This window comes from Branchiostoma lanceolatum, chromosome 2 (assembly GCF_035083965.1).
Source record: "Branchiostoma lanceolatum isolate klBraLanc5 chromosome 2, klBraLanc5.hap2, whole genome shotgun sequence".
In the NCBI taxonomy this organism is placed as follows: Eukaryota; Metazoa; Chordata; class Leptocardii; order Amphioxiformes; family Branchiostomatidae; genus Branchiostoma; species Branchiostoma lanceolatum.
Genome location: NC_089723.1, coordinates 27,405,532 through 27,426,924, shown reverse-complemented (window position 1 = coordinate 27,426,924; position 21,393 = coordinate 27,405,532). Strand labels below are relative to the sequence as shown.

At 39.6% G+C, this 21,393-nt stretch overlaps 1 protein-coding gene across 3 annotated transcripts in view; it reads left to right on the top strand.

Annotated features, from left to right (window-relative positions):
• The window catches only part of LOC136428324 (sodium/calcium exchanger 1-like), a 32,416-nt gene that overhangs the window by 7,754 nt on the left and 3,269 nt on the right, over nt 1-21,393 (top strand). The window contains exons 2-19 of one of the 3 annotated variants that reach the window (XM_066417746.1): nt 1,074-1,133; nt 3,791-4,551; nt 7,306-7,397; nt 7,921-7,968; nt 9,175-9,258; nt 11,220-11,353; nt 11,636-11,741; nt 12,069-12,111; nt 12,502-12,684; nt 14,713-14,881; nt 16,639-16,762; nt 17,245-17,374; nt 17,766-17,856; nt 19,265-19,349; nt 19,566-19,688; nt 20,027-20,102; nt 20,618-20,771; nt 21,146-21,321. In XM_066417746.1, coding sequence (XP_066273843.1) covers nt 3,817-4,551; nt 7,306-7,397; nt 7,921-7,968; nt 9,175-9,258; nt 11,220-11,353; nt 11,636-11,741; nt 12,069-12,111; nt 12,502-12,684; nt 14,713-14,881; nt 16,639-16,762; nt 17,245-17,374; nt 17,766-17,856; nt 19,265-19,349; nt 19,566-19,688; nt 20,027-20,102; nt 20,618-20,771; nt 21,146-21,321 — 2,553 coding nt within the window. In that variant the 5' untranslated portion in view covers nt 1,074-1,133; nt 3,791-3,816. The remainder of the gene's footprint in view (nt 1-1,073; nt 1,134-3,790; nt 4,552-7,305; nt 7,398-7,920; nt 7,969-9,174; nt 9,259-11,219; nt 11,354-11,635; nt 11,742-12,068; nt 12,112-12,501; nt 12,685-14,712; nt 14,882-16,638; nt 16,763-17,244; nt 17,375-17,765; nt 17,857-19,264; nt 19,350-19,565; nt 19,689-20,026; nt 20,103-20,617; nt 20,772-21,145; nt 21,322-21,393) is intronic. The other 2 variants (XM_066417747.1, XM_066417748.1) reach the window with 2 other exon arrangements.

Sequence of the window (21,393 nt, the reverse complement as noted above, 5' to 3'; positions counted from 1 at the left end):
GGAGAAAGATTATCCTGCAACTCAGGATCGGTAAACAGAAAGCATTGTGGTCACACCTCAGTAGTTGATCTGTGGTTGCTTCTTTCTTCTTCTAACCATCAAGGAGAGAGCAATATTTTCAAACGAACATAAAAGATCAACTGGCAGAATTCAATCAAATAGGCTGTGATTTTTAAGTCATTATTTTTCCACCCTCATTAAATCCGGACCCATATTGCTCCATGTTACATCGCTCGCGAAAGGGGCCCTGATTTAATGAGGGTGTATTTTTCTTGCTTAGTTTGAAACGATATGCAAAAGATTTGGTACAAAAAGCAAAGCCTGCTCAACGAATAACATGCAGAATGGAGGTTCCAAGGGATTCCATGTCTTTAAGTTTTACATGACTTTTATACTATAAAGTCTGATAAAACACAACTTGCTACACTGAGCAATTTGTTGAAATAAATAGAATCAAACAAATCAAGGAAAATAATCGATATTTTATTGGTATACTCGGTAGAGTTCATTCTGGTACATGGGTACATGTATGTTAAAATTTCTCTGTTAAAATCCCACCAATACTAACGTTAAAATTAACTTGTACAATGTACATAACTGTTTGTTGTTTGTTACAAGGTTTGTCATGTGTGGTAAATTTAGTTCCCTTGCTGGCGCAATGATTACCCATCTCCTTGGTGACAACTTAACTGCGTCAGAATAGTCTGTCACACCAGGACAAAATATGATTGATGTTTACTGTAATTTGCATAACTAGCCAGTAGACATGGATTCTCAGAATCTGAGCCTTGTAGTAATTAGTCCAATGAACCAAAGTCATAATTATGGTAAACATTATCAAATAATGCTTCCAGAATGGCAGCTTGTAGGATATGCTTTCAGACTTGCAACAGGAAATTATTGGTTAATCCATTTCTAATATAGCTTGATAGGTGCGAACAATGGCGAAAAAAGGTTAGGTCTCAACGGATCGAATGGATACATGTGGAAACATGGCGATGAGATAGGCGTGGTGTGTGACAGGAGGCATTCATAGCTTATGACAAGAAACCATTTTTCTCGTTTACCTTCAGGACGCCAGCCATATATGCACGTCTGTAGCCTGAAACAACCCTGTGGATCCAGCTATTAAGGTGAGTAACATTTGTCAGTACAATACCCTACCTTGTCACTATGCAACTGGCAACTATTCATAACAAACTAAAAATATGCCTGCGTGTTAGGTTTATTCTTTGTGTCACAGACGTGGTGTTTTCTTTGCAATATCAATCAGTTCCATTGAGCTAACAGCTGACACAAGGCCTTTGTGTACCCGTGTACTTTATTTGTGAAGTGTTGAGTGTGAGTGGCTGGCTTACTGTATGCTACATTTTTTTTTTGCACTTGAGAGATTGCAACATACTCTGTAGTTCTATTGCCAAAACTGTGGTGTCCAAGAACAATCTAAGGCTTTGACACAAGGACCATTAGTAAATGTCATATTTCAAATTTTCATAACATGTTGAAAGAGAATTCATTACAAAACATAAATGGGATGAAGATAGGATTATCCTCGTCTTACCCACACCTTGGTGAACCAAAGAGTAATGGTTTGCTTGGCTTATAGCTGTTATTCTCTACCATACTTAATTAGTATAGTAGAAGTACGGTAGAAATTGGCCAAATAGGTTGAATAATTTGCCAGCGGAGTTAGTTTGACAGAAGGTCACCACTTGTAACCAACGGTTGGCCAATTTCTGCTGCTGCAGCTGAACCATGGAGACTGGTAGAGATGATACAGTTGTTTAATAAAGGATGGCATATTTTCTCCTAATGGTTACAATGGTCCCATAAACTATGATTATACCAATCTATCACCAGTCCAGCTACTATTTTGCTATGCATCAAGGCTTAATTGTGTTATTGTGATTCACAATACAATAATTGTATGACATTGTTGAGGACTACGAAGTACATGAAGCATTCAGAATAACTTTTTACAACAGTTCTTGTGGCCTCTTCTCTTCCTTAATACATGTACATGGAAATTTATGGAAATGGATTCTCTTCCTATGACAGGAAGATGAAAAAATTATGGAAACATGGAATGGAAAAATGAAGGGAGACATTGCTGAATTATGTATCTGCATGATTCGAATAATTGATGTTAGATGTGGCACAGAATAGTCCATCAACATTCAGGCCACCCACACTCTCAGGACAGAAGTAGGACAATTTCATGTCATCTTTTACAATAAAAGGGATTTAACAGCAAAAGTAATTTGGGGCAGCGGAACTTAATGTAGCTGTGAAACATGTGCAGCACTAACTGTTGATTAAGATATCTTTTGTTGGATAGGTTGGAAAGTATTTTGGACATCTCAAATCTTTGTTGCATGGATTTTACGCTGCTCTGTGAACATGCTTTTCCCATATCAGAAAAAATATATTAGTGAGAATTTCCTCAGTTTATACCCCATAAATTTACTTCTTTGATAGAGGAATAGAGGAATTTCAAACTAGGAAGATAACATTTCAAATATATAGACCCATAATTCTGGGCTCACCTGCAATCCATCAAAGCTTATAATATGCTGCTTGAAATTTAGAGACCCTCTTTCCTACGACTAATTCAATAATTCTGAGCACACAAAATGTAGTATCTTAAGATGACCTAATTTGATATGATTTGTAATTTTCTAATCATCTCTACAACATTAAAACTAGATAACGTACATAAGTCTGCATTAACTGCATTACCCTGATTGCACAGACTGCAATCAGCATAGAGACTTTCTGGGCAGATCCTGGACTGCCTAATAGATCACGGCCCAAATCACGTCACATGAAAGCCAACCCAATTAGTTGTTTGCTCAGAACCATCCTCGGCTTCGGAGTGCCCAGAGAGTAATCACCATTATAATGATTTATTCCTCAATCACCCCAACCCACTTCTATACCGTCTCCTTGACAGCTGTCAAACTCAAACAGCTTCCTCCAATGTGATTGATCACCATATTCTAAGAAAAAAACAAATTCTATTTGGTTTATGATGTATGATAAATCTGGGTCAGTTTTTATGTTGTAGGGTCGATAAATCCTGTTACTTACAGAGCCTTCATGTTGCCACAATACCTCAGCAGCCTTTGATCTGCTCTATTTCTTAAGTATCAGAGAATCACTTTGATAGAAATGTCTGATTTGGTTTCGGCAAATCTCTCCTGGATGCCAATCTAGTTGGGTATATCCACTTAGATGCCAGTGTAATCAGTTGGGATGGTTACAATTTGCCTTCAAAAATCACTACCTTGGCTCGAAGGTAATTTAGGCCTTCCTTAAGTTGCCGGGATGCTGACAAAAGGATGTAATGCAGCTAACCTTCAAGGATACCAGCACATATGCCAGTATTATGTTGTCATGGCAATGAAAGTACATACTTGCATCTGGTTGGTGTTGCTAGGTTGCCTTTCATCGACCAAGGAAATTCTCAGCCTTCTCTCTCATGAAAACATACAGCATCTCATGATCTGGTGTATATGCTTGAAATGAATTTCTGAGAACAAGCATCATGAGCATGTACACCCATGTTGTTCTTTAAATAAGCAGAGCGCTCATCATCAGTTGATATTTTCCATGGCTGATCATCAGCAACAAGTAAGTATATAATAAAATCATGAGGTACAAAATGGACATCCATGATGTTACCATACCAAGAAATACGGACTGAATCATAGTTGAGAACTTGAAATAAATGGCATGTGAAAAAAACTTGGAGGAAACTTTCCTTAAATCCTCTGTCTCTATGTTTCAGTCTGCTGAACCTGTTATGAGGTGACCATGGATCTGATTGCTTGGCAGACCAACTACAGTACTGGGTACGTTGTGGAGACTTTGCCCAATGGGACACAACCATGTGAAAGCTGGCTCCTGCTCCCAGCAGAGAACTTGTGGCCCTCGGCACTCCGAGGGACATTGTACTTCCTGGCCATGATCTATATATTCATCGGGATCACCATTGGTAGCGATGTCTTCATGTGCAGCATAGAAGTCATCACCAGTAAGAAAAGAAAAGTAGTACGATGGGATGAAGAACGACAAGAGACTGTGGAGAGAGAGGTCCTGCTATGGAATGAGACGATCGCTAATCTAACATTGTTGGCACTCGGCAGCAGCGCCCCAGAAATCATGCTGAACATCATAGAAGCTGTCAAGGAACTAGGAAAGCCGCCAGAGGATGGCCTGGGGCCTTTCACCATTGTGGGCAGCGCTGCCTTCAATCTTCTAGTTATCAATGCCATCTGTGTTGCCAGTGTGCCGTCTCCCGAGATTAAAGCAGTCCGAGAGTTTGGAGTCTTTGTGATCACCTCCCTCTGGTCCATGTTTGCGTATGTCTGGATGCTGGTGGTAGTTCTCTGGGTGTCACCAGGAGTCATCGATGTCTGGGAGGCATGGGTCACTCTCGGCTTCACCCCTCTGCTGGTGTTGACAGCTTATGCCCAAGACAGCGGTTGGTGGTGCAAGCGTCAGCATTCCAGGATCCACAACTCGGAACCAAGTATGCAAGATGACATGGTAAGTCGAGGAATTCATATCAAATCAATGATAAATAAATGACGGGTAAAAAAAATGTATTGAGCACTGAAGTAGAACTAAACATATTAGACATTGATTACAGACATCAATGAGTTGTAACCTGATCTGAATGAACTTTTTTTTACCTTTTAAGTTGTTCTTTGGAGAATGAGTAAAATAATAGAAACAGTTTTTAGACATTCAAAGTCACAGCATAAAATGTGGGGTTATTATCCTGAAAACATGCACTAAGTGTTGCTTTTGTCTATCATTGAGTGCTATTACATTTCTTCCATTCAAAGTGATCCAAAAGGTTAATGGAGTTGTAATTTCTGGCATTATCTATACTCAGTTGACCCTATTGTCCCAACTCCTGTTAGGAAACTCCTTTTCCAAACAAAGACTTCAACATCTCCTGTCAGTTCCTATGCTGGTGAAATAATACAAAGATGCCAGGAGGTGGAGGGAGGCACTGGAGACTGTACTCATGAAATGAAAAAATTATGAAAAATTCAAACTGTGACCCTGTGGATGAGATAAGAGTGAAAAGAACAAAAATGTTAAGTGATATCCACCAACAGCAGATTTCTTGGGGGTTGAGGATTTCAAAATGAATTTTACCAACAATTTGGAGGCTCCTGGACTATATGTTTGAATTGATTGATACCAAGCTATCATAGTCAGTTGACTCCAAGAGCATTACTTATTAGGATGGTGCAGTCTAAGACAACTTGAGAAAAGAAAGGGAGAAACCATCAGAGGAAAAGTTAAATGGAGTCTTTGTTACATGTAAGACGCTGAAGTAACCACACATAATGAACATATCCCCAAGGGACACAGATCAATATGGGTGGTGACCAGGTTGAAAAAGTAATACCACAGTCCATCTACAGAAAACAATGGCTAATTGCAGCCTAGATCTGCCTGGATATGTTTCCTTTTACTGTGGACTTACTAGATATATATTTAAGTATCAGCTGACTCCTGTTGCCTAGCAGCTCAAAACATTGTAGGCAGTAATTAGGTTGTTTCCATGCTGCCTGTCAGCCAACACAAGGAGGTGAATAATGTCCCCAGGATATGACATATTGTGAGACACTGAGTGTCTGGGTGATGGATGGAGTAGAAGGTTTATATAAGAGGTGAAGGAAAAAAGTTTTCATGAAAACAAATTTGAACTGTAATTATTGTATAGTAATACCCAATTTTTTTTTACTGCATGACACAAGCCGTTGTCTCAACGACTTCTACCATCACCAATGAACTTTTAAGATATAAGTTTGTGCTTTTTAAACAAATTTAAAAATTCACGTTTTACTTGAAAGTGGTAGGATCTACCATTGATGATTGACCATTCAGTCTTCCCCATAGTTTCAGTTGTAAACTGATGAAAGTTCATTTGGTTCCAACAAAAGAAGGAACTTTTGATTTGTTAGCGGGACTGATTCCTACTCACCAATGAGCAGGAATCAATCAGTCATTGACCAAAGGTAGTGGATGCTACCTGAAACATCTGACCTTTTCCAAAATCTATCCAGTTGCTTGAGTAACTGTTACCTAGCTTAACTCGATATTTAATAATGTAAAAAGTTATAAAAATGATGATGCAAATTTATAATGATAAAATGAAGTGGATTTTCCTACGGAGATTGAGACGTCTGTAAAGCTTACTTCTAGTGTGCCCAGACACCAGGGGGTTGGTGCGTTAATCTCACACAGTCCTGACCCAGGGTGGAGATGAACTCGTAGCCAGCAGGCCACAAGCGGGGATTATTGGCCTTCCCACCGCCGCATGGAAATCACACATTATCTCTCAGGGTAACATGAATCATTACCACTGCAGGCACCTCCAGTAAGGTGCTGATCTATGGAGATTTGCCTCAGTTCTGCTGATCAAGGAAAAATGGCTTCTCTCTGACTGTGAGGTGTGATTATGCAAACTAAGGCAGGGATATGAAAGAAACATCAAATATTACGACATAGAAGACAATCAATGATCACCAGTTTTGACACTTGAGTAAGATAACAGGATAAAAAATGAGCTTACCCGTCATCAATTGAACCCTACGCCACACCAAGCAGATTTAATGGATGACATCCTTTGTAGATTCCAAATCCAATGCGAGATGGCAAAACAAGGGCCTCAAATCAAGATTTAAAAAAACATTGTGACAAGAATGAATTTGATAAAACACAGTATAACTTTAACAACCAAAATGAAAATGATTATCATTCTTGTACATGGAAGTGACCAGATGGAAATTGTTACCTGTAGGTGAAAATGTACAAGCAAAACTTCTCAACTTTTATGGTCCTTGCAACCAAATGTACAACATCTGATACGTTGACAAATATTTCTGAAACACGTTAGCTACAATCCCAATTTAGACTGATCTGTTTAAGATTTAGCAGTGGTGTATGTGCAACTGCAAGTGGTTTGTGAACGACAAGTTTGCCACATTTGCTTTAGTACATAACATAAAATTTTTGGTAACTGACAATTCAGTTATTATTTCATTTTGCAATACAGTGTAGTTTAACAGCAGGCTTGAAGTGATGTCATGATTTTCACTTTTACCTACTGTTGGAGAGGAAAAAGATATTTGATAAATATATGTGCTCAGACATGGCCGGCATAAAATTACTACCTTCGACCGTTGGGACAGAAATTGGGGTCAACTGAACAGAAGTTAGAGCATGCTTTGTTCTCCTTGAGAGCTTTTGTCCCTAATCGAATGAGTGTCCTTGTTGCAGAATGTACGCGTGATTGGGAGTCCCCAGGGCCGTGCCAGCGTGCTGAACACAAGGGCACCGACTGAGCTGCTAGCACTGGAGGGCCGCAACAGGTAAGCCTGCTATTCATGGGGAGAGAACCCGTGTATGGCACCTTGTCAGCGGAGATAATGCTGCTGACATTCAAATAAAGCTTTTACAGCATGCTGTCTTTCTTAATTGTGGCGATAACTGCATGGCTACCAGGTGTAAAACCTTACCTCTAACCATTGGGTGGCATTTTTTTCTTTTCCAGATTAACAAATCTCTATACACTTTTTTTATGTTAGGCAGCAAGACTTTCCTTGACACTTGCATGTACTGTCGGCATCAAAAGAAAGGGATTCTAAAGGATTAGTACATTAATCAGATTCCTGCATTATGCAGAAATAACAAACTGGTGTAGTTGCGTGAGGTTTCTTTTTATCTAAACCTGAAAAGGGACATAAAGCATGCATGAACTAAAGGAAAAAGAGATCTTTTTTCATTTTTAGATTTTCCTTTCATTTGGCCCTAACATTGCAATTGTCCTAACACCATTGAAAAGATTGAAAATGTCTACACTGGTGTCTCACCATCTTATTTTACTTAATGCAGCCATGCCAACCTGAGACAGGCTTCTGAACCCTCCAGATTTAATGACAGGTGGGGATCCACATAAGAACAGTTAAAAGGTGTAACATTAGCTCAGGGGTTAACATGGTGAAATAAAGACTGATATTAAGTCTGCTTGACATTTCACTGGTGGTAGCAGTGAACTGGTTTATTTACTTTCTCACTTTCAAGTTGCAACGTTACAGGTACGCAATGCAAACTTCATGTGCACTGAAAACTATAACTAACATTTGAATAAAAACGATCTAAGTATACATTCTATTTCAATGTAAAGAAGTGAAACAATGAGATGACTTTAATAATAACCACAAGTAAAGCACACAAAAAAAATGTCTTGGTCCAAAAGAAGAAATGGGATTGGATGAGATAAGATAACGTTAGATGATCCATTGTCATCTTATCCTGTCTTCTATAAGTGATCCAACATTCATGTCAACAACAGCTAAATGAATATTATGCACTAAACTGATAGAATGCACAATGCCATGATCTTATATTTAGCTTAACAAACACAGGAAAATAAGAGGCACTGAAAACAGAGTGTTACAATGCAGACAAGATGTAACACCAATCTTCATGATTCTGCCAGGTACCCAAAGACCTCCACCTTGAAAAAAATTGAATCTAAAGAGATCTACTAAATGCAAGATTTGTATTTCGCAAGGTATGCACACTTCATAATCATATATCTAGAGGTTCAACACATTCTTGAGAAGGCCTTGATAACACTGTCATTCAGCCTGGTAACCATTCACCGTGACTTAGTCAGCCCATGGTGAATGGTTACCAGGCTGAATGACAGTGTTGTCACTTGGAACATTAGGGGTGTTTCACCACCCCCAGTCCCATTAAGAATAGGCCTTCTTCTTACAGCCTCTAGCTGGCCTGTCTAATTACTGCCTTCCCAAATAGCAGAGTGAAGTATTTGAAACCAACACCATAAAAATTCCCCAGTGTGCGCTAATGAACAAGGTGGGCTTGAGACCAGCCTGAGGACAGCAAAGATGTCTGGGGGCGCCCAATGGTATGGTCACCAGGCTAACCATAATTCTGATGTGGCATGCAGTCTTCAGGTACCTAGTGGAATTATGAGCCTTGGCATTAGATCAATAATGAAGAAAATGACAGAAAAGGCCATTAAAAGTAGTGAGGATTTCTACTTTTGAAAGTCCCAGGGCTACATGTATAGTCCTGAGTAGGAAAAACTACTGCGTTTTGACATGAGGAATTCCAAAGTTTTTTCTCCCTTAGGAACCTGAATGACATGGACCGCCCTTCCCAGCAGGGACAGCATGAGACCAACGCTTTATCCAGAGCAAGGTAAGACACGTGGTCTCGCCCACGCTCATTTTGACCGTCCCACATACAGTTAAGGTCGCAGAACACAATATCTATCCACTACCCCTGGGGTCTATGATGTGGGTACAAAAAGTAGTACGTCCAAAATTCTTCAAGACTGGGTAGAAAGTCGCATGTGACGGGTATCCATGTGTTGACTGTGCTGTGTGGTGTAGGAATATGTCGGCAGCAAGCTTTCTCCATTCAGTATGAGGTTTTATAATATAATACCCTACTATAATTTTCATCGCATCGAAGCCAGTCACCTTGTGGCCCTTAACTATAGACATCCCCATAGGCCCCAAACTGTGTTCTGCCACCTTCAATAGCTTCATCAATTTACTCAAGGAACCCTCCACGGGTCCTATTAGTACAGTCACTGAGTTTTTGCACTCCGTGGAACACATTAGAGGCTGCAGGTGCTGAGACATAAAATTGTAGCTGGCAGTTGTCAGATGGCATCAAATTACAATTACCATGGAACTCTTCTACTGTCATTCATTTGGTTGCCTCCTCTATGATCATTGATGCCAATCAAAACTGCTTTTCTTTTGTCCAAAGAAATGTGACATTGTAGCCACTATTCAACTAATCAAGACGGAAGCACACTATACATGCACTAAAAAAAAGTTACCCGTCTTAAATGTGTTCATAGCAATAATTGGCTAACAGATTAATGAAAATGAAATGGTCTAGTAGACATTCCATATTGTACTTTCCTGCTTTGTATTTGCTTCTACAAGAATGTTCAAAGTCCTATCTTAACACAAAATGTTGTAACTACAATGCTCGCCCATGAGTAGCAGAACAAGGTAAGCTCCAGAGCACTGATTGTGACATAAACTGCTTTGGGCACATGCCTGACTTCCTGCAATATGGTAGAGTACATTAGCATGGATTGCCACTCATCTCTTCTGCTTTCAACAATAGACATATTTAACCTGCCATGTTGATGTATTATGAATTCTGACCAGTAGGATACATGGTAGGCACACAGTTTGCAAGGTTGCGTATGGAAGTACTGTATATGACATTACCTACTGTTGTGTAAATTGTACTTTATCCTTTTAAGTAAGGAGATTATAATCTCCTTGTTTTAAGCTACAGTTTTGTAAATGAACATTTGCTTGTCAGATTTATCCAACTATCTTGGCTCACCTCTTTGCTCAACAGATTTTGAGTATCATTTCATTTATCTAAACTATCTTCTACTTCTGAAGTTGCCTTCTCTTGTGTTGTCTTTTGTAGCTGGAAGGACATTGTTGCTATATTCTTGTGTAACCTATGACTGTACTTTCACGTGCTTACATGCTTGCTCTGTTTCACTCTGCTTTTCTGCTTTTACATTCCTCCCTTGCATTGGATTGGCGGGCTTCAGAGAAAGGCAGAAAGAGCCGAGCACCACTTTCCAGTACTAAACCTTCATCTTGTTCTAAAGTGACCTAGTTGTAATAGGAATGCAATGTACATGCATGCCATATGCATGTGTCTTCAGATGTAGATAGGAGGTTGCATGGCACATGACACTTTTGTGTAGATATACCCTGCCACATAAACTGTCCAGCATGGTAGCATGGTAGTGTGTAGAGTGTTTTCTCACAAGTCTCAAAAGCTTGAGTAATATAAAAGTTTAACCATTCTGAAACAACTCGAGAAGCTGTGTCTATAATCTTATAATTTAATCAATTTTCTTGGAAAAAATCTACACTGTTTGTGTATTTGGCACACTCTTGGAAGGAATGCAAATTCACATTAACTTGATCTAAAAAATATAAAGTGAAAGGTCTGTGCCTGTATTTAAGAAAAAGAAAACACTGCCCATATGAACAAAAAATGATAAAAACATAGAACACATCACGTAGAAATGAGAATGCATATGTGCCCAAAGTAGACATATAGCTTTGGTTTTAGTTATTGATGGGTATTGCATTTCCCCCGAACAGGTTTCGCCATGCAGTGGTGAGATCCATGCTCTATCAGAAGAAGGCGCCAAAGCCCAAGGCCAAGTTTGCAGAGGTGGTGACAAAGATGGTGTCCATTAAAGCCTTGACAAGCCCGGCTATGAGGCGCCAACTGGGTAGGCTCTTCTTACAAATAACCCAGTTGAAATGATACTACTCGATTCAAGCCTTGCTATTGGTCAGACACTAAGGCATTATCGTAGGTAACCACTTTTATATCATGCCATCAGCAGAACATATCATTCTCTTAATAGAGATCTTTGTGGAATACCTTGTTATGATTTATGTCTCCTATATAGCTTCTTCGTGGTATACCTTGTTCCTAATAGCATAATATTCAGGTGTTCCAAACACCTTTTGTCCTTTTGCAGTCCATTGACAGATTTTTGTCTCTGCAGCTGCTAACGACATGAGTGGGAAGTTCACATTTGGGACCCATACATACACCGTGCTGGAGAGTTCAGGGGCCATAGAAGTGGACGTACTGTTTCACAGGAGACGGCTGTGAGTTCTCTCTCTTATACTGGGGTGGTTATGTACACATTGAACCATAAAAGACAACATCACAAGATAGATTCCCTACACAACAAGAACAGCAAAGAAACCAATATTGCACAGATAGCTATCATCCATGTTTTGTTAAATGTGGATTCTGGTGAAGCTCTGAGTGGGCATTGTAATAATCCAAGGACAAACTGCTTCATCCTCTATTTGCAAGTAAAGTTTCTGACCTAAACTACATTTCCAACATCTCAACAATATATTTAACTATGTATGATTTGGTGTTGTGCTGTCCGTGGTGCTGAAATACTGATTGTTTTGGTTCCACAGGTCCAAGCTTACCCTCCTCAACAGTATGTCCAAGTTGAACTTGGTAAGAAACAAACTCGTGTTTTTATGTACTAAATGAACTGTAGAGGATTGGAAAGTCTGATTTGATGACGATCTATAAAACACGGAATTCAATGATATATATGGATTGTGACAATCAATTGGCATAACTTCTCTAGCTAATGGGCTACTAATCCATAATTTCTGTTTTCTGAATGAGTGAGCATCATGCAAAAGAAAAATATATACTTTAATTATTTGGCTACCTTTTGACCAACATATAAATATCTGCAGTTATGCATTTTGTTACGTTTTATGAAAAAGGTTTTGCAAAATTCCTGGGCAAACTGATGTCTTAAAATCATAAGACATATGCAGCATTATTTCATGCTAAGTAAGCTGCTGATATCCTCTGTGCTCATATCACTTGTAGGTGAACAAAAGTAACAATGGACCCAACAATGGCCCCGTGGGGAATGGAACTACCACAGACTCAGGACAATCTTCTGCTCCAAGCAAACAAGATGAGGCGAAGGAGGATGTGTCTGTGGAATTTGAGACCAGAGATGGGACAGGCAAGATAGGGAAGGACTACACCCACACACAGGGCAGACTGGTGAGGAGACAATACATCATCAACAATGTCGTTTTTCAATTATAGACCTGTTCAGGATCACAGAGCTATGGGTAAAGCTTGGGGTAAACAACACATCACCATGACATGTGTATGCGATGAATGTGTACTGTATCCGGCCGAGTCTGTATTGTCTTGGTAAAGACCACTATCCAGAATTCTCTGTTTCCCAGCATGGGGGCGTCCATGAACTGGTTTATGCTCCACAAGTTTGTGGCTTAGGCTTTTCTCCTGCAAACTTCATAGAAACAAGCCCTCCAGTCCTGTTGCCAACGAACTTTTTGTAGATCAACTTCTCTCCCCAAGCAACCACAATGGTAACTGAATTGATGTAGATGGTTGCAGGGGTATTGATTTTTTTCAAGACCTCGTGCCCCCAGACAAAAGTGCCTGGGTACCTGCAAGTAATGAAATTCAAGCTCTACCCGACATCGAAATCTGTGCATCCAATCTTGGCAATAGCCACCTCTGCAAGACGTATGCCTCCATGAATTTTTCACACTGTTCCATTTCCTGTCTCTAAGGTAGAGATCAGCCTGCCTTCATTTCGTATTCCATTACGCCTGTCAATGATTGTCTCTTGATGCTATCGATTTTGCCATACTGTGGGACAAAAGCGGGAGTTTTCTTTCATGCCCGCAAGAACTGTAATTCGGGTTGATGGAACGCCATGTTAGATGGCCCAATAACTACTGTACACCAATATCCCGCCTAACTTTAACCTGGAGACATTAAGACTGAGAATGAAATATAAAAGATTAGAAAATAGTCCTGTTATGTTGCTTGCGGCAGGGCAGGAGAGAATAGAAAAGTCTATTTAGTTTTATCTTAAAAAGAATCACCAATGCCTCTATTACTCTAGCATGATGACTTTGCCTGAAGTACCTATTTGAGTCTTCCCTTACTCCCTCCTGTGTAATCCTAGCTAAATCACCATCATAAATATTTCAACAATGTGGTTTGGACTGTAAATTGCACATTCAGTCCTGTTACTGATGGTGTGTAGAATGGCATTATGGCACGCACAAAGAAAACTCAAGGTTACAGCATACATTCCGAATCCTCACCAAGTAATTTTTAAAAAATAACATTTTGGAATATAAATGTCTTCGTAGCAAATGATAGCCTAACAAGGGCATATCACTGAGTCACATACTGTAACATGTGTGATGTCTCTATTACCTCAGCGTGATGCTGATATACTAGCACCTGGTTATATGTGCATTCCTGCCTCTAACATTCACCAGTAGGTGGCACTTAAACCTTCTCATTTCCATATAAGACTGATAAGCCATGATGCTATCTGTGCTGCACCGTACACTGTGAGGTAATGAATATGACCTGCAGCGAAATTGATATCTTAATTCCAATATCACTTTCCGGTGGAAATTCTTATTGAAGAGAAAATGACAATTCATTGCATATTGATTCCTACCTACAAGATGCTATGACAGAAACTTGTTAGCTTTAAACATATTCCAGCAATTTTTTTCAGTTTCCAAGACAAATATTCCTATAAATTATGTCATATACATGCTTACAATTTGCAACCACTGTATTTATTTTCTGCATACTTGATTGAATGAATTCATTAATCACATTTTAACACCATATCTCACTGTACAGATCCTGCAATTCTAGATAAACATTCCTGGGGGATTATTGTCTGACATGCTTGCTAAATCTGAAACATAACTCACTCTTCCTAATGTTTTGTGCAAAATCTGATTCAGTTCCCAGAATTACAGAGTCTGTGCCTAAATGTGACTTGAGTTATGGTGACCTTTCTCAAATTTCAAGACAAAGTGTATATGCAGGCAATTTCATCCCTTGCTGATTACTGTTAAGGAGAATCTATTTCTTCTGAAGACGTCTCACAGTCATCAAAAGTAATTCTGTGGAGAAATCACCACCTTCAGGGCACCAATAAGGTATGGCGCTCATTTTCTGACAGGCTGTTGATTGTTGTTCTTAATGTCACTGATAACAGTGTGTTGTCTTGCCTGACAGGTTTTCAAAGAAACTGAATACAGGAAGAAGATCAAGATTCCCATCATTAACGACAATCAGTACCAGGCAGACAAGGATTTCTATGTGATTCTGAAGAGCCCCAGTCCAGGAGAGGACGCAGCTTTAGGAGACCCCAGCGTTGCTCGGGTGACCATTATTGATGATGACAGTAAGTACAGACTGACTTAATTAGCTTAGAGCAACAGAGCGGCGACTGCTATTTTGTTTTTGTCAGCAAACTTGCCAAACACCTGCTCCCCTGTACATCTAACGTCTGAAATACAGACATTTGTGACCATCAGTTAGCTTTGATGATCGATCAACACATTGTGTTTGTGGACTTGAAGTAAATGTTCATCATCCTTCATCAATGGCACTTAATGGCAGTATAGAATCAATGGTAGCATAGAATTCATGGCAGTATGCAATCAATGCAGTATTCAATCAATGGAGTGTATATCTTAAATGGCAGTGTACATTCAATTAACTTCTGTTGTTTGAGTACAGAAGCTAATGTTGACAATATAGGACAGTACCGTATACAATCAATGTCAGTATACAATCAATGCAGTATACAATCAATGCAATATACAATCAGTGGCAGTATACAATCAACGCTCAGACCAGGGCATGGAATTTCAAAGAACATGGTAGAAACTAAAATAAATTTAGATAGATCAAATAGTTGTTTAATTGTTTGGTGATTTTGAGTCTTCTACCAGTAAACATGGATACCAGACAGACTGGTAAAAAATCCTGTACAAAGCTGATATCAGAGTTATCCCCGATGCCATGAGACCTCCATGAATTCTAATAATTTTGTCTCACAGAATTAGTGCAGTTGCCAGAAAGTCTAGTCTAGACAATATACAAAATAGTCTCTTCCCTATATACTTTATATTGGCTTCCTGACAGCATATGAAGCAAATGAGACAAGTAATTATTATTACTATTATTATTATTACATTTTGCACAACTAAAAATTTGTATCACGTCATCTATGTAACAGCGACTCGACGACTCAAAGACACAACGAAGCGCGAGAGTACGGAGCAAAGGGGTTTACTCAACAACCATCGCGGGAACCCATGACGCGAACAGAGAACACGAGGCGTGACCTCGTTACATCATAGGTCAACGGACCGTACCAAATATAACACTAACATAGGGTGGCGTCATGTCTCATTTCTTATGTTACAGAATAGATTGATAAAAAGATATTACAGAACTATAAGTTGCAGGAGTAATCACAGAAAAGTCATTTTCAACTATCAAATTTGGTTACACCAGTGACAAGATTTATCTCTATAGCTTTAATTGTCTTCATTGGGGCTGACTTTTCTCCTTGCAGCTGAGGGAACATTATGAGAGCCTACAATTGATGGGGCTAAAAATCAAGGGTTAGAGTAACTTTTTGATGAACAGTAATTGTCTGAGCCATGAGACTAAGTCTTTGATCCACTCACACCGGGAAGTGCCCCAACTCTTTTTGAGCAGTTTCCGGGCAGGTGATATGTAGACATGTTTGAGGAGCGGCTCTCTTCAAACATACTTAGTTGATTAGTATTCAAGGCCCTGTGTCACAGATTCAATCAGACATATTATCTGGCGTGCTCCATTCAGTAAAAGAAATTAACATTGCCTTGTGGGCTACTTTACAGTGGGTCCATTTCAGAGAAAAAGGAGGCTGGTGATTTCATCTGAAAAAAAACTAGAAAGGGTCTTTTGGGGAAAATATTCATGTATGCTTAGTAAGCAGTAATGCCTTCAAACCAATCGATAAACGATAGCAGTATTGGCTATGGAAAAATCTGTGATTTATTGGCTGTATTTCACTGTATATGAAAATTTCCATGACCTGCCGGAAGCACATTTTGTCCCCTATGAATTAAACTGCTACTCATGCAAGGTTTCTTTCCCCCCCAGAGCCGGGCAACTTTGTGTTTGAGCAGCCAATATACTATGGGGACAGCAAGACCTTCAAGGTGACAGCCACTGTGCTGAGACAGAATGGTGCAGACGGGAACACCAGTGTGGAGTACACAACTATGTGAGTGCTGTGATTATGGAGGGTCTGCATGGGGGGGTCCAGAAAACGACTTGCGCTGAATTCAGAAGTACCTCCTGCGTATTACACTAAATTCGAGGGCAGCAATTACGCAAAAGTTGGTCGCCTCACTATAATTATGTGACTGCAACAGCTACGCTTTACAGAAAAGGTGCATGCAGGCCCTCATTATGAAACCTTACAGCAACCCCATTATAACAAATACTAGTTAGACGTCAAACATGATCATTTCTGCTAGCCACGGTTTAGCAAGACGGTACCTCTGATTTACATCATGGCTACCCGGTATACCAGCTGTATAGATCATGGGAGGAAGGAGTCACTACATTTTGAATGGGGATAAGGAGAAGAAAAAGGATGAAATAGGGTTTGTGAAATTGAACAGAAATAAATGGAGTTGGTGTAATATTGATGAAGTTCGTGTACATCATGACAATACAACTTGTAACTTCTTTCTCTAATAGGGATGGCACTGCCAAAGGTGGTCCATTCTCATCGCCAACGCTGGATTATATCAGCAACTCAGGCGTGCTGTACTTTGCAAACGGCGAAACAACCAAGCAAATCTCAATCAATCTTAACAAGGAGAAAATGGTAATATTTGTGTGCAGGTCTGTGACCTACTGGTAGGGTGCATGAATCTATTACGATGACATGATACTAATGTCACTACTGAGGTTTATGCACAAGCCATTTTTTGTAGGCTTCAATCCTGTGTTTATCATTGTATATCTCATAGACTTTGAATGATTGTGAATAAATCCCGCCTATCAAACATACTAGTCCTTTTAAAAAATCTCAAAGAAATGAAGGCTAACTATGAATCTAAAACCAGAGATTCATCAAAAGAAATTGACCAGTCATTCAAATATGCACAAAACCATTTGCTCCCCTTGTCTTGGTCCTATATGTTATAACCACGGTGTTGATTTAAATCAAAGTCTGTTGTATTTCTTCATGACAAACGTTTCTCTTCCCATCTCAGGGTCACAGAAATTTTGTGATCTTGCTGAGAAATCCCAGCCTGGGTTCGAAGATAGGAGAACCAGGAGCTGCGGTTGGCTTCCTCTGTAAAGGTAAGGAGCTTTTCTGGGCTTTCCCCCAGGGACATCAATTCCCGGGGTGCCAATTCTATGACACGTTTCCATGACCATTGATTCAGAAGCGAAACAAGTCAAAGAAGCAGAAGCTAGACTTCCATTAACTCATACCTTAAGGACACACCATTCTAATATCTTGGCTAACAGAATTTTAAAAAAAATGCTAGACTGGAAAATCACCAGGAAAACAGAATCTCAGGGAAAGCTTGTACTTTGGTGCACACAATTTCAGGGAGTGAACAGGGTCAGGTACAAGTTTTCACCCCAGCCTTCTGTTTTCATGATTTTTTTATGCTAAAATTTGAAACAAAATCTGTTAACCAAGAAATTAAATTGGTGTGGCCTAACCAACCATTAATTCCTCATTGCTATAGAAATGACGCCCTAATTCATATAATCCAGTCATGTACTGATTTCAACTGATCACAATATCTATGAAGTAACTATCATTTACCACTGAGGGATCCTAACTTTATATTTGCACACTTTGATTAAGTGTGTTTCCACATAGCAGAGATAATAGGACCTCTACACTAGAAGCACCATCTGTAACACATCAATTACTAGTAACAGGTTGTTCTCATAGGATACAGTATTACTCAGCACCACTGTTGCACTCACCCCACTTATCAGCTAGCTACTGAACTGCAGACAGTTAAGGCATTGCCATACTGTTGCTTTACAATTACATGTATTAACCAAGTCTACATGTATGTCGTTGAAACGAAACTGTTAGTATCCTTTACTAGACTATTAACACTTCATACATTGTAAACTAACAGTAACTTTATGAGTTAACCAAGCATGTCAGCTGCATGTTTACTAACATTGTGTCATTCTTGCATGTGTCATCTACCTAGCAGAGGAGGAAGGCAAGTTTTGTGAAGCAAACACACATTCTTCTAGATGTTAGATGCACTCTCTTAACTAGTTGTAACAGCACAAAGTAGCAGCACTATCATCCTTTTTCTGGAGGCTTTTAGGCTTCCATTTTCTTGAGCATTAGCAGTAACAGCCTTAATAGGCCAAATGTGACTGCCTTGGGCTTAATCAACTAACTTTTGTACTTGTCTGTTTTTTTGGCTGTGAAAATAGATCTAAAACACCAGGAAAGATATTTGAACTTGTCTGCTATGCATGAGTTTTAAGCTACATGGAATTCATGGCATTATAGAATGAAAGTTTGCCCAACACATGTTTCTTTTAAATCCTTCAAAATGTTCGTATGAAAGTGGGTGACTTTTCTTTGCAAGCATGTCTGTAGTTCATTTGGGGTGTAATGTAGAAAATCAGTTGAGCTGAAAGTGAAGGAGATTTTCACAATTTTCTGTGCAACTGACACAGAGAAGAATGTCAAATCAACAAATTTCTTTTCAACCTGTAGATGAGCTGGCAGAGAGAGTTGCCAATGTCGTACCCATGGGCGATACAGAGGAAGAGGACACATCATGGGGCGGACAGTTCAGAAGGTATGTTACCTGTTATCAATACAAACAAACATTTACTTTTACAGTAACAAGAAGACATCAGACTGGTGATCGCTTATTGAGTTCAAGCTACTCCATGCATATAACTTATAGTTTGGATGTCAGAATTTTTAATACACACACGCTCACACAGTCACACACACATGCACACAGTCACACACACATGGACTGTAGGCCTTACTTGTATTGATGTTGCAGTGCGATGTGCTTGGAATGTGAGGAAGATGAAGATGGGAAGAAGATTCCCCCCTCGGTGGGACAGCTCATCATGCACTTTGTCACCTTCTTCTGGAAGGTCCTCTTCGCATTTATTCCTCCAAGGTAGGTGAAAGATGAAGTCAGATTCAAATAGCAAAGCAATCAAAAAAAGAATCTGAACAAAACATAACATTGCCCTATGGAGTAAACAGCAAATTTGGGTCATTTCAATCTAGATCTGTGTAACAGCTAAAACCCATAGGCTCCATTAATCCCTAACTGGGGGAAAATTTGTACATCTGTACTGGTCTTTCGTAATTTTAAGCCAGTAATTTGACTTATCTGATTGTCTAAGACATGAGACATTAAAATGAATAGATATTCACAAGACTTAGATGTAGCAATGATTTCAAGCAATCCTTTGTTGCGTATCTGAACAGTAATCATGAGTTTTTCTACAGATCTGTGTTGGGAGGCTGGCCTGCATTTATACTGTCCCTGGGCTTCATCACCATGCTGACAGCTTTCATTGAAACGGTATGGGATCCAACTCGAGACTGAATCTTTTTTTGTTACATACAGATGTAGTACTGCTGATTCGCTCATCTCAGGAAAAAATGCAACACCTTACAATACCGGTGGTATCGATACTGAAGTTGTGCACATTACAGGGCATTTTGCTTTTTGCACAAAAGAAAAACATGTCCTTTTGGATCGGCCTACTCTTCACAAAAGCATCAATTGAATTAGATAAAGGATTCAAACACTGGCATCAATTTAGAACAATCTGCCTTCAACAAAAACTGTCAACAACATGATATAGATTATCAATCTTACAAAATTGCATCTGCTTTGTATGAAGTCAAGAGATTTTCAAGATGGATGCTGTGTCTTATTAGTCTGAGTGTCATCCTAGTTAGTTCCAGGCTCTCCTTTCACCAACTGGTTGGTGATGAATTAAGTAGGCTAGTGTCTTATTTGTAGTCCCCACATCTTTGCTTCCTTCCCTGTTGAAGAATGTTGAATAAATGCATGTTTGTCCTGACCTGCAGCTGGGACACCTGCTGGGCTGTGTGTTTGGGGTACGGACCAGTGTGACAGGCATCACCATCATCGCCCTGGGCACCAGTGTGCCGGACACGTTTGCCAGCCGCACGGTCGCTATACACGATGTCCATGCAGATGCTGCTATTGGGAATGTTACAGGTAGGGCAAAGAATTAGGTCAATCAGTTCTTTTCCAATAATGACATGAGAAAAGAAGGCCAGCAATTTTGATTATGAAGTATCATTTAGTGGTAGCCCCTATGGCTGACTAAGCTATGGGAGAGAGTGAAAGTGAGTATCATTTTACCCACAACCTTATTCAGTAATTCAAGCTCCTACCTTGCTATCATTCTGACAAAACTTCCAACTGAATTCTGGTCATATCATTTCTTAAGCACCAAGGAATGCTTGACATAATAACCTGAAATACAATGCATCGAAATGTTATAATGTTTAAGAGTGATGGATAAAAAATGTACATATGCTCTCACATATACTTGCCTTGTAGTTGAGTTTTGTTTGTGTTGACTGCAGGCAGTAACAGTGTGAACGTGTTTCTGGGTCTGGGTCTGCCGTGGGTCATCTCCACCATGTACCACCTCATCAAAGGCACAACGTACAGGGTGCTGCCAGGAAATCTACGCTTTGCAGTTTTCACCTTCCTGGCTGTTGGGTCTTTGTGTCTGCTGATGTTGTTCGTGAGGAGAAAGGTGAGAGTTTGGACAGACACAGACCATGTATTCCACCAACAGTCAAATACTAGTTGGCTGAAATCCTGACTT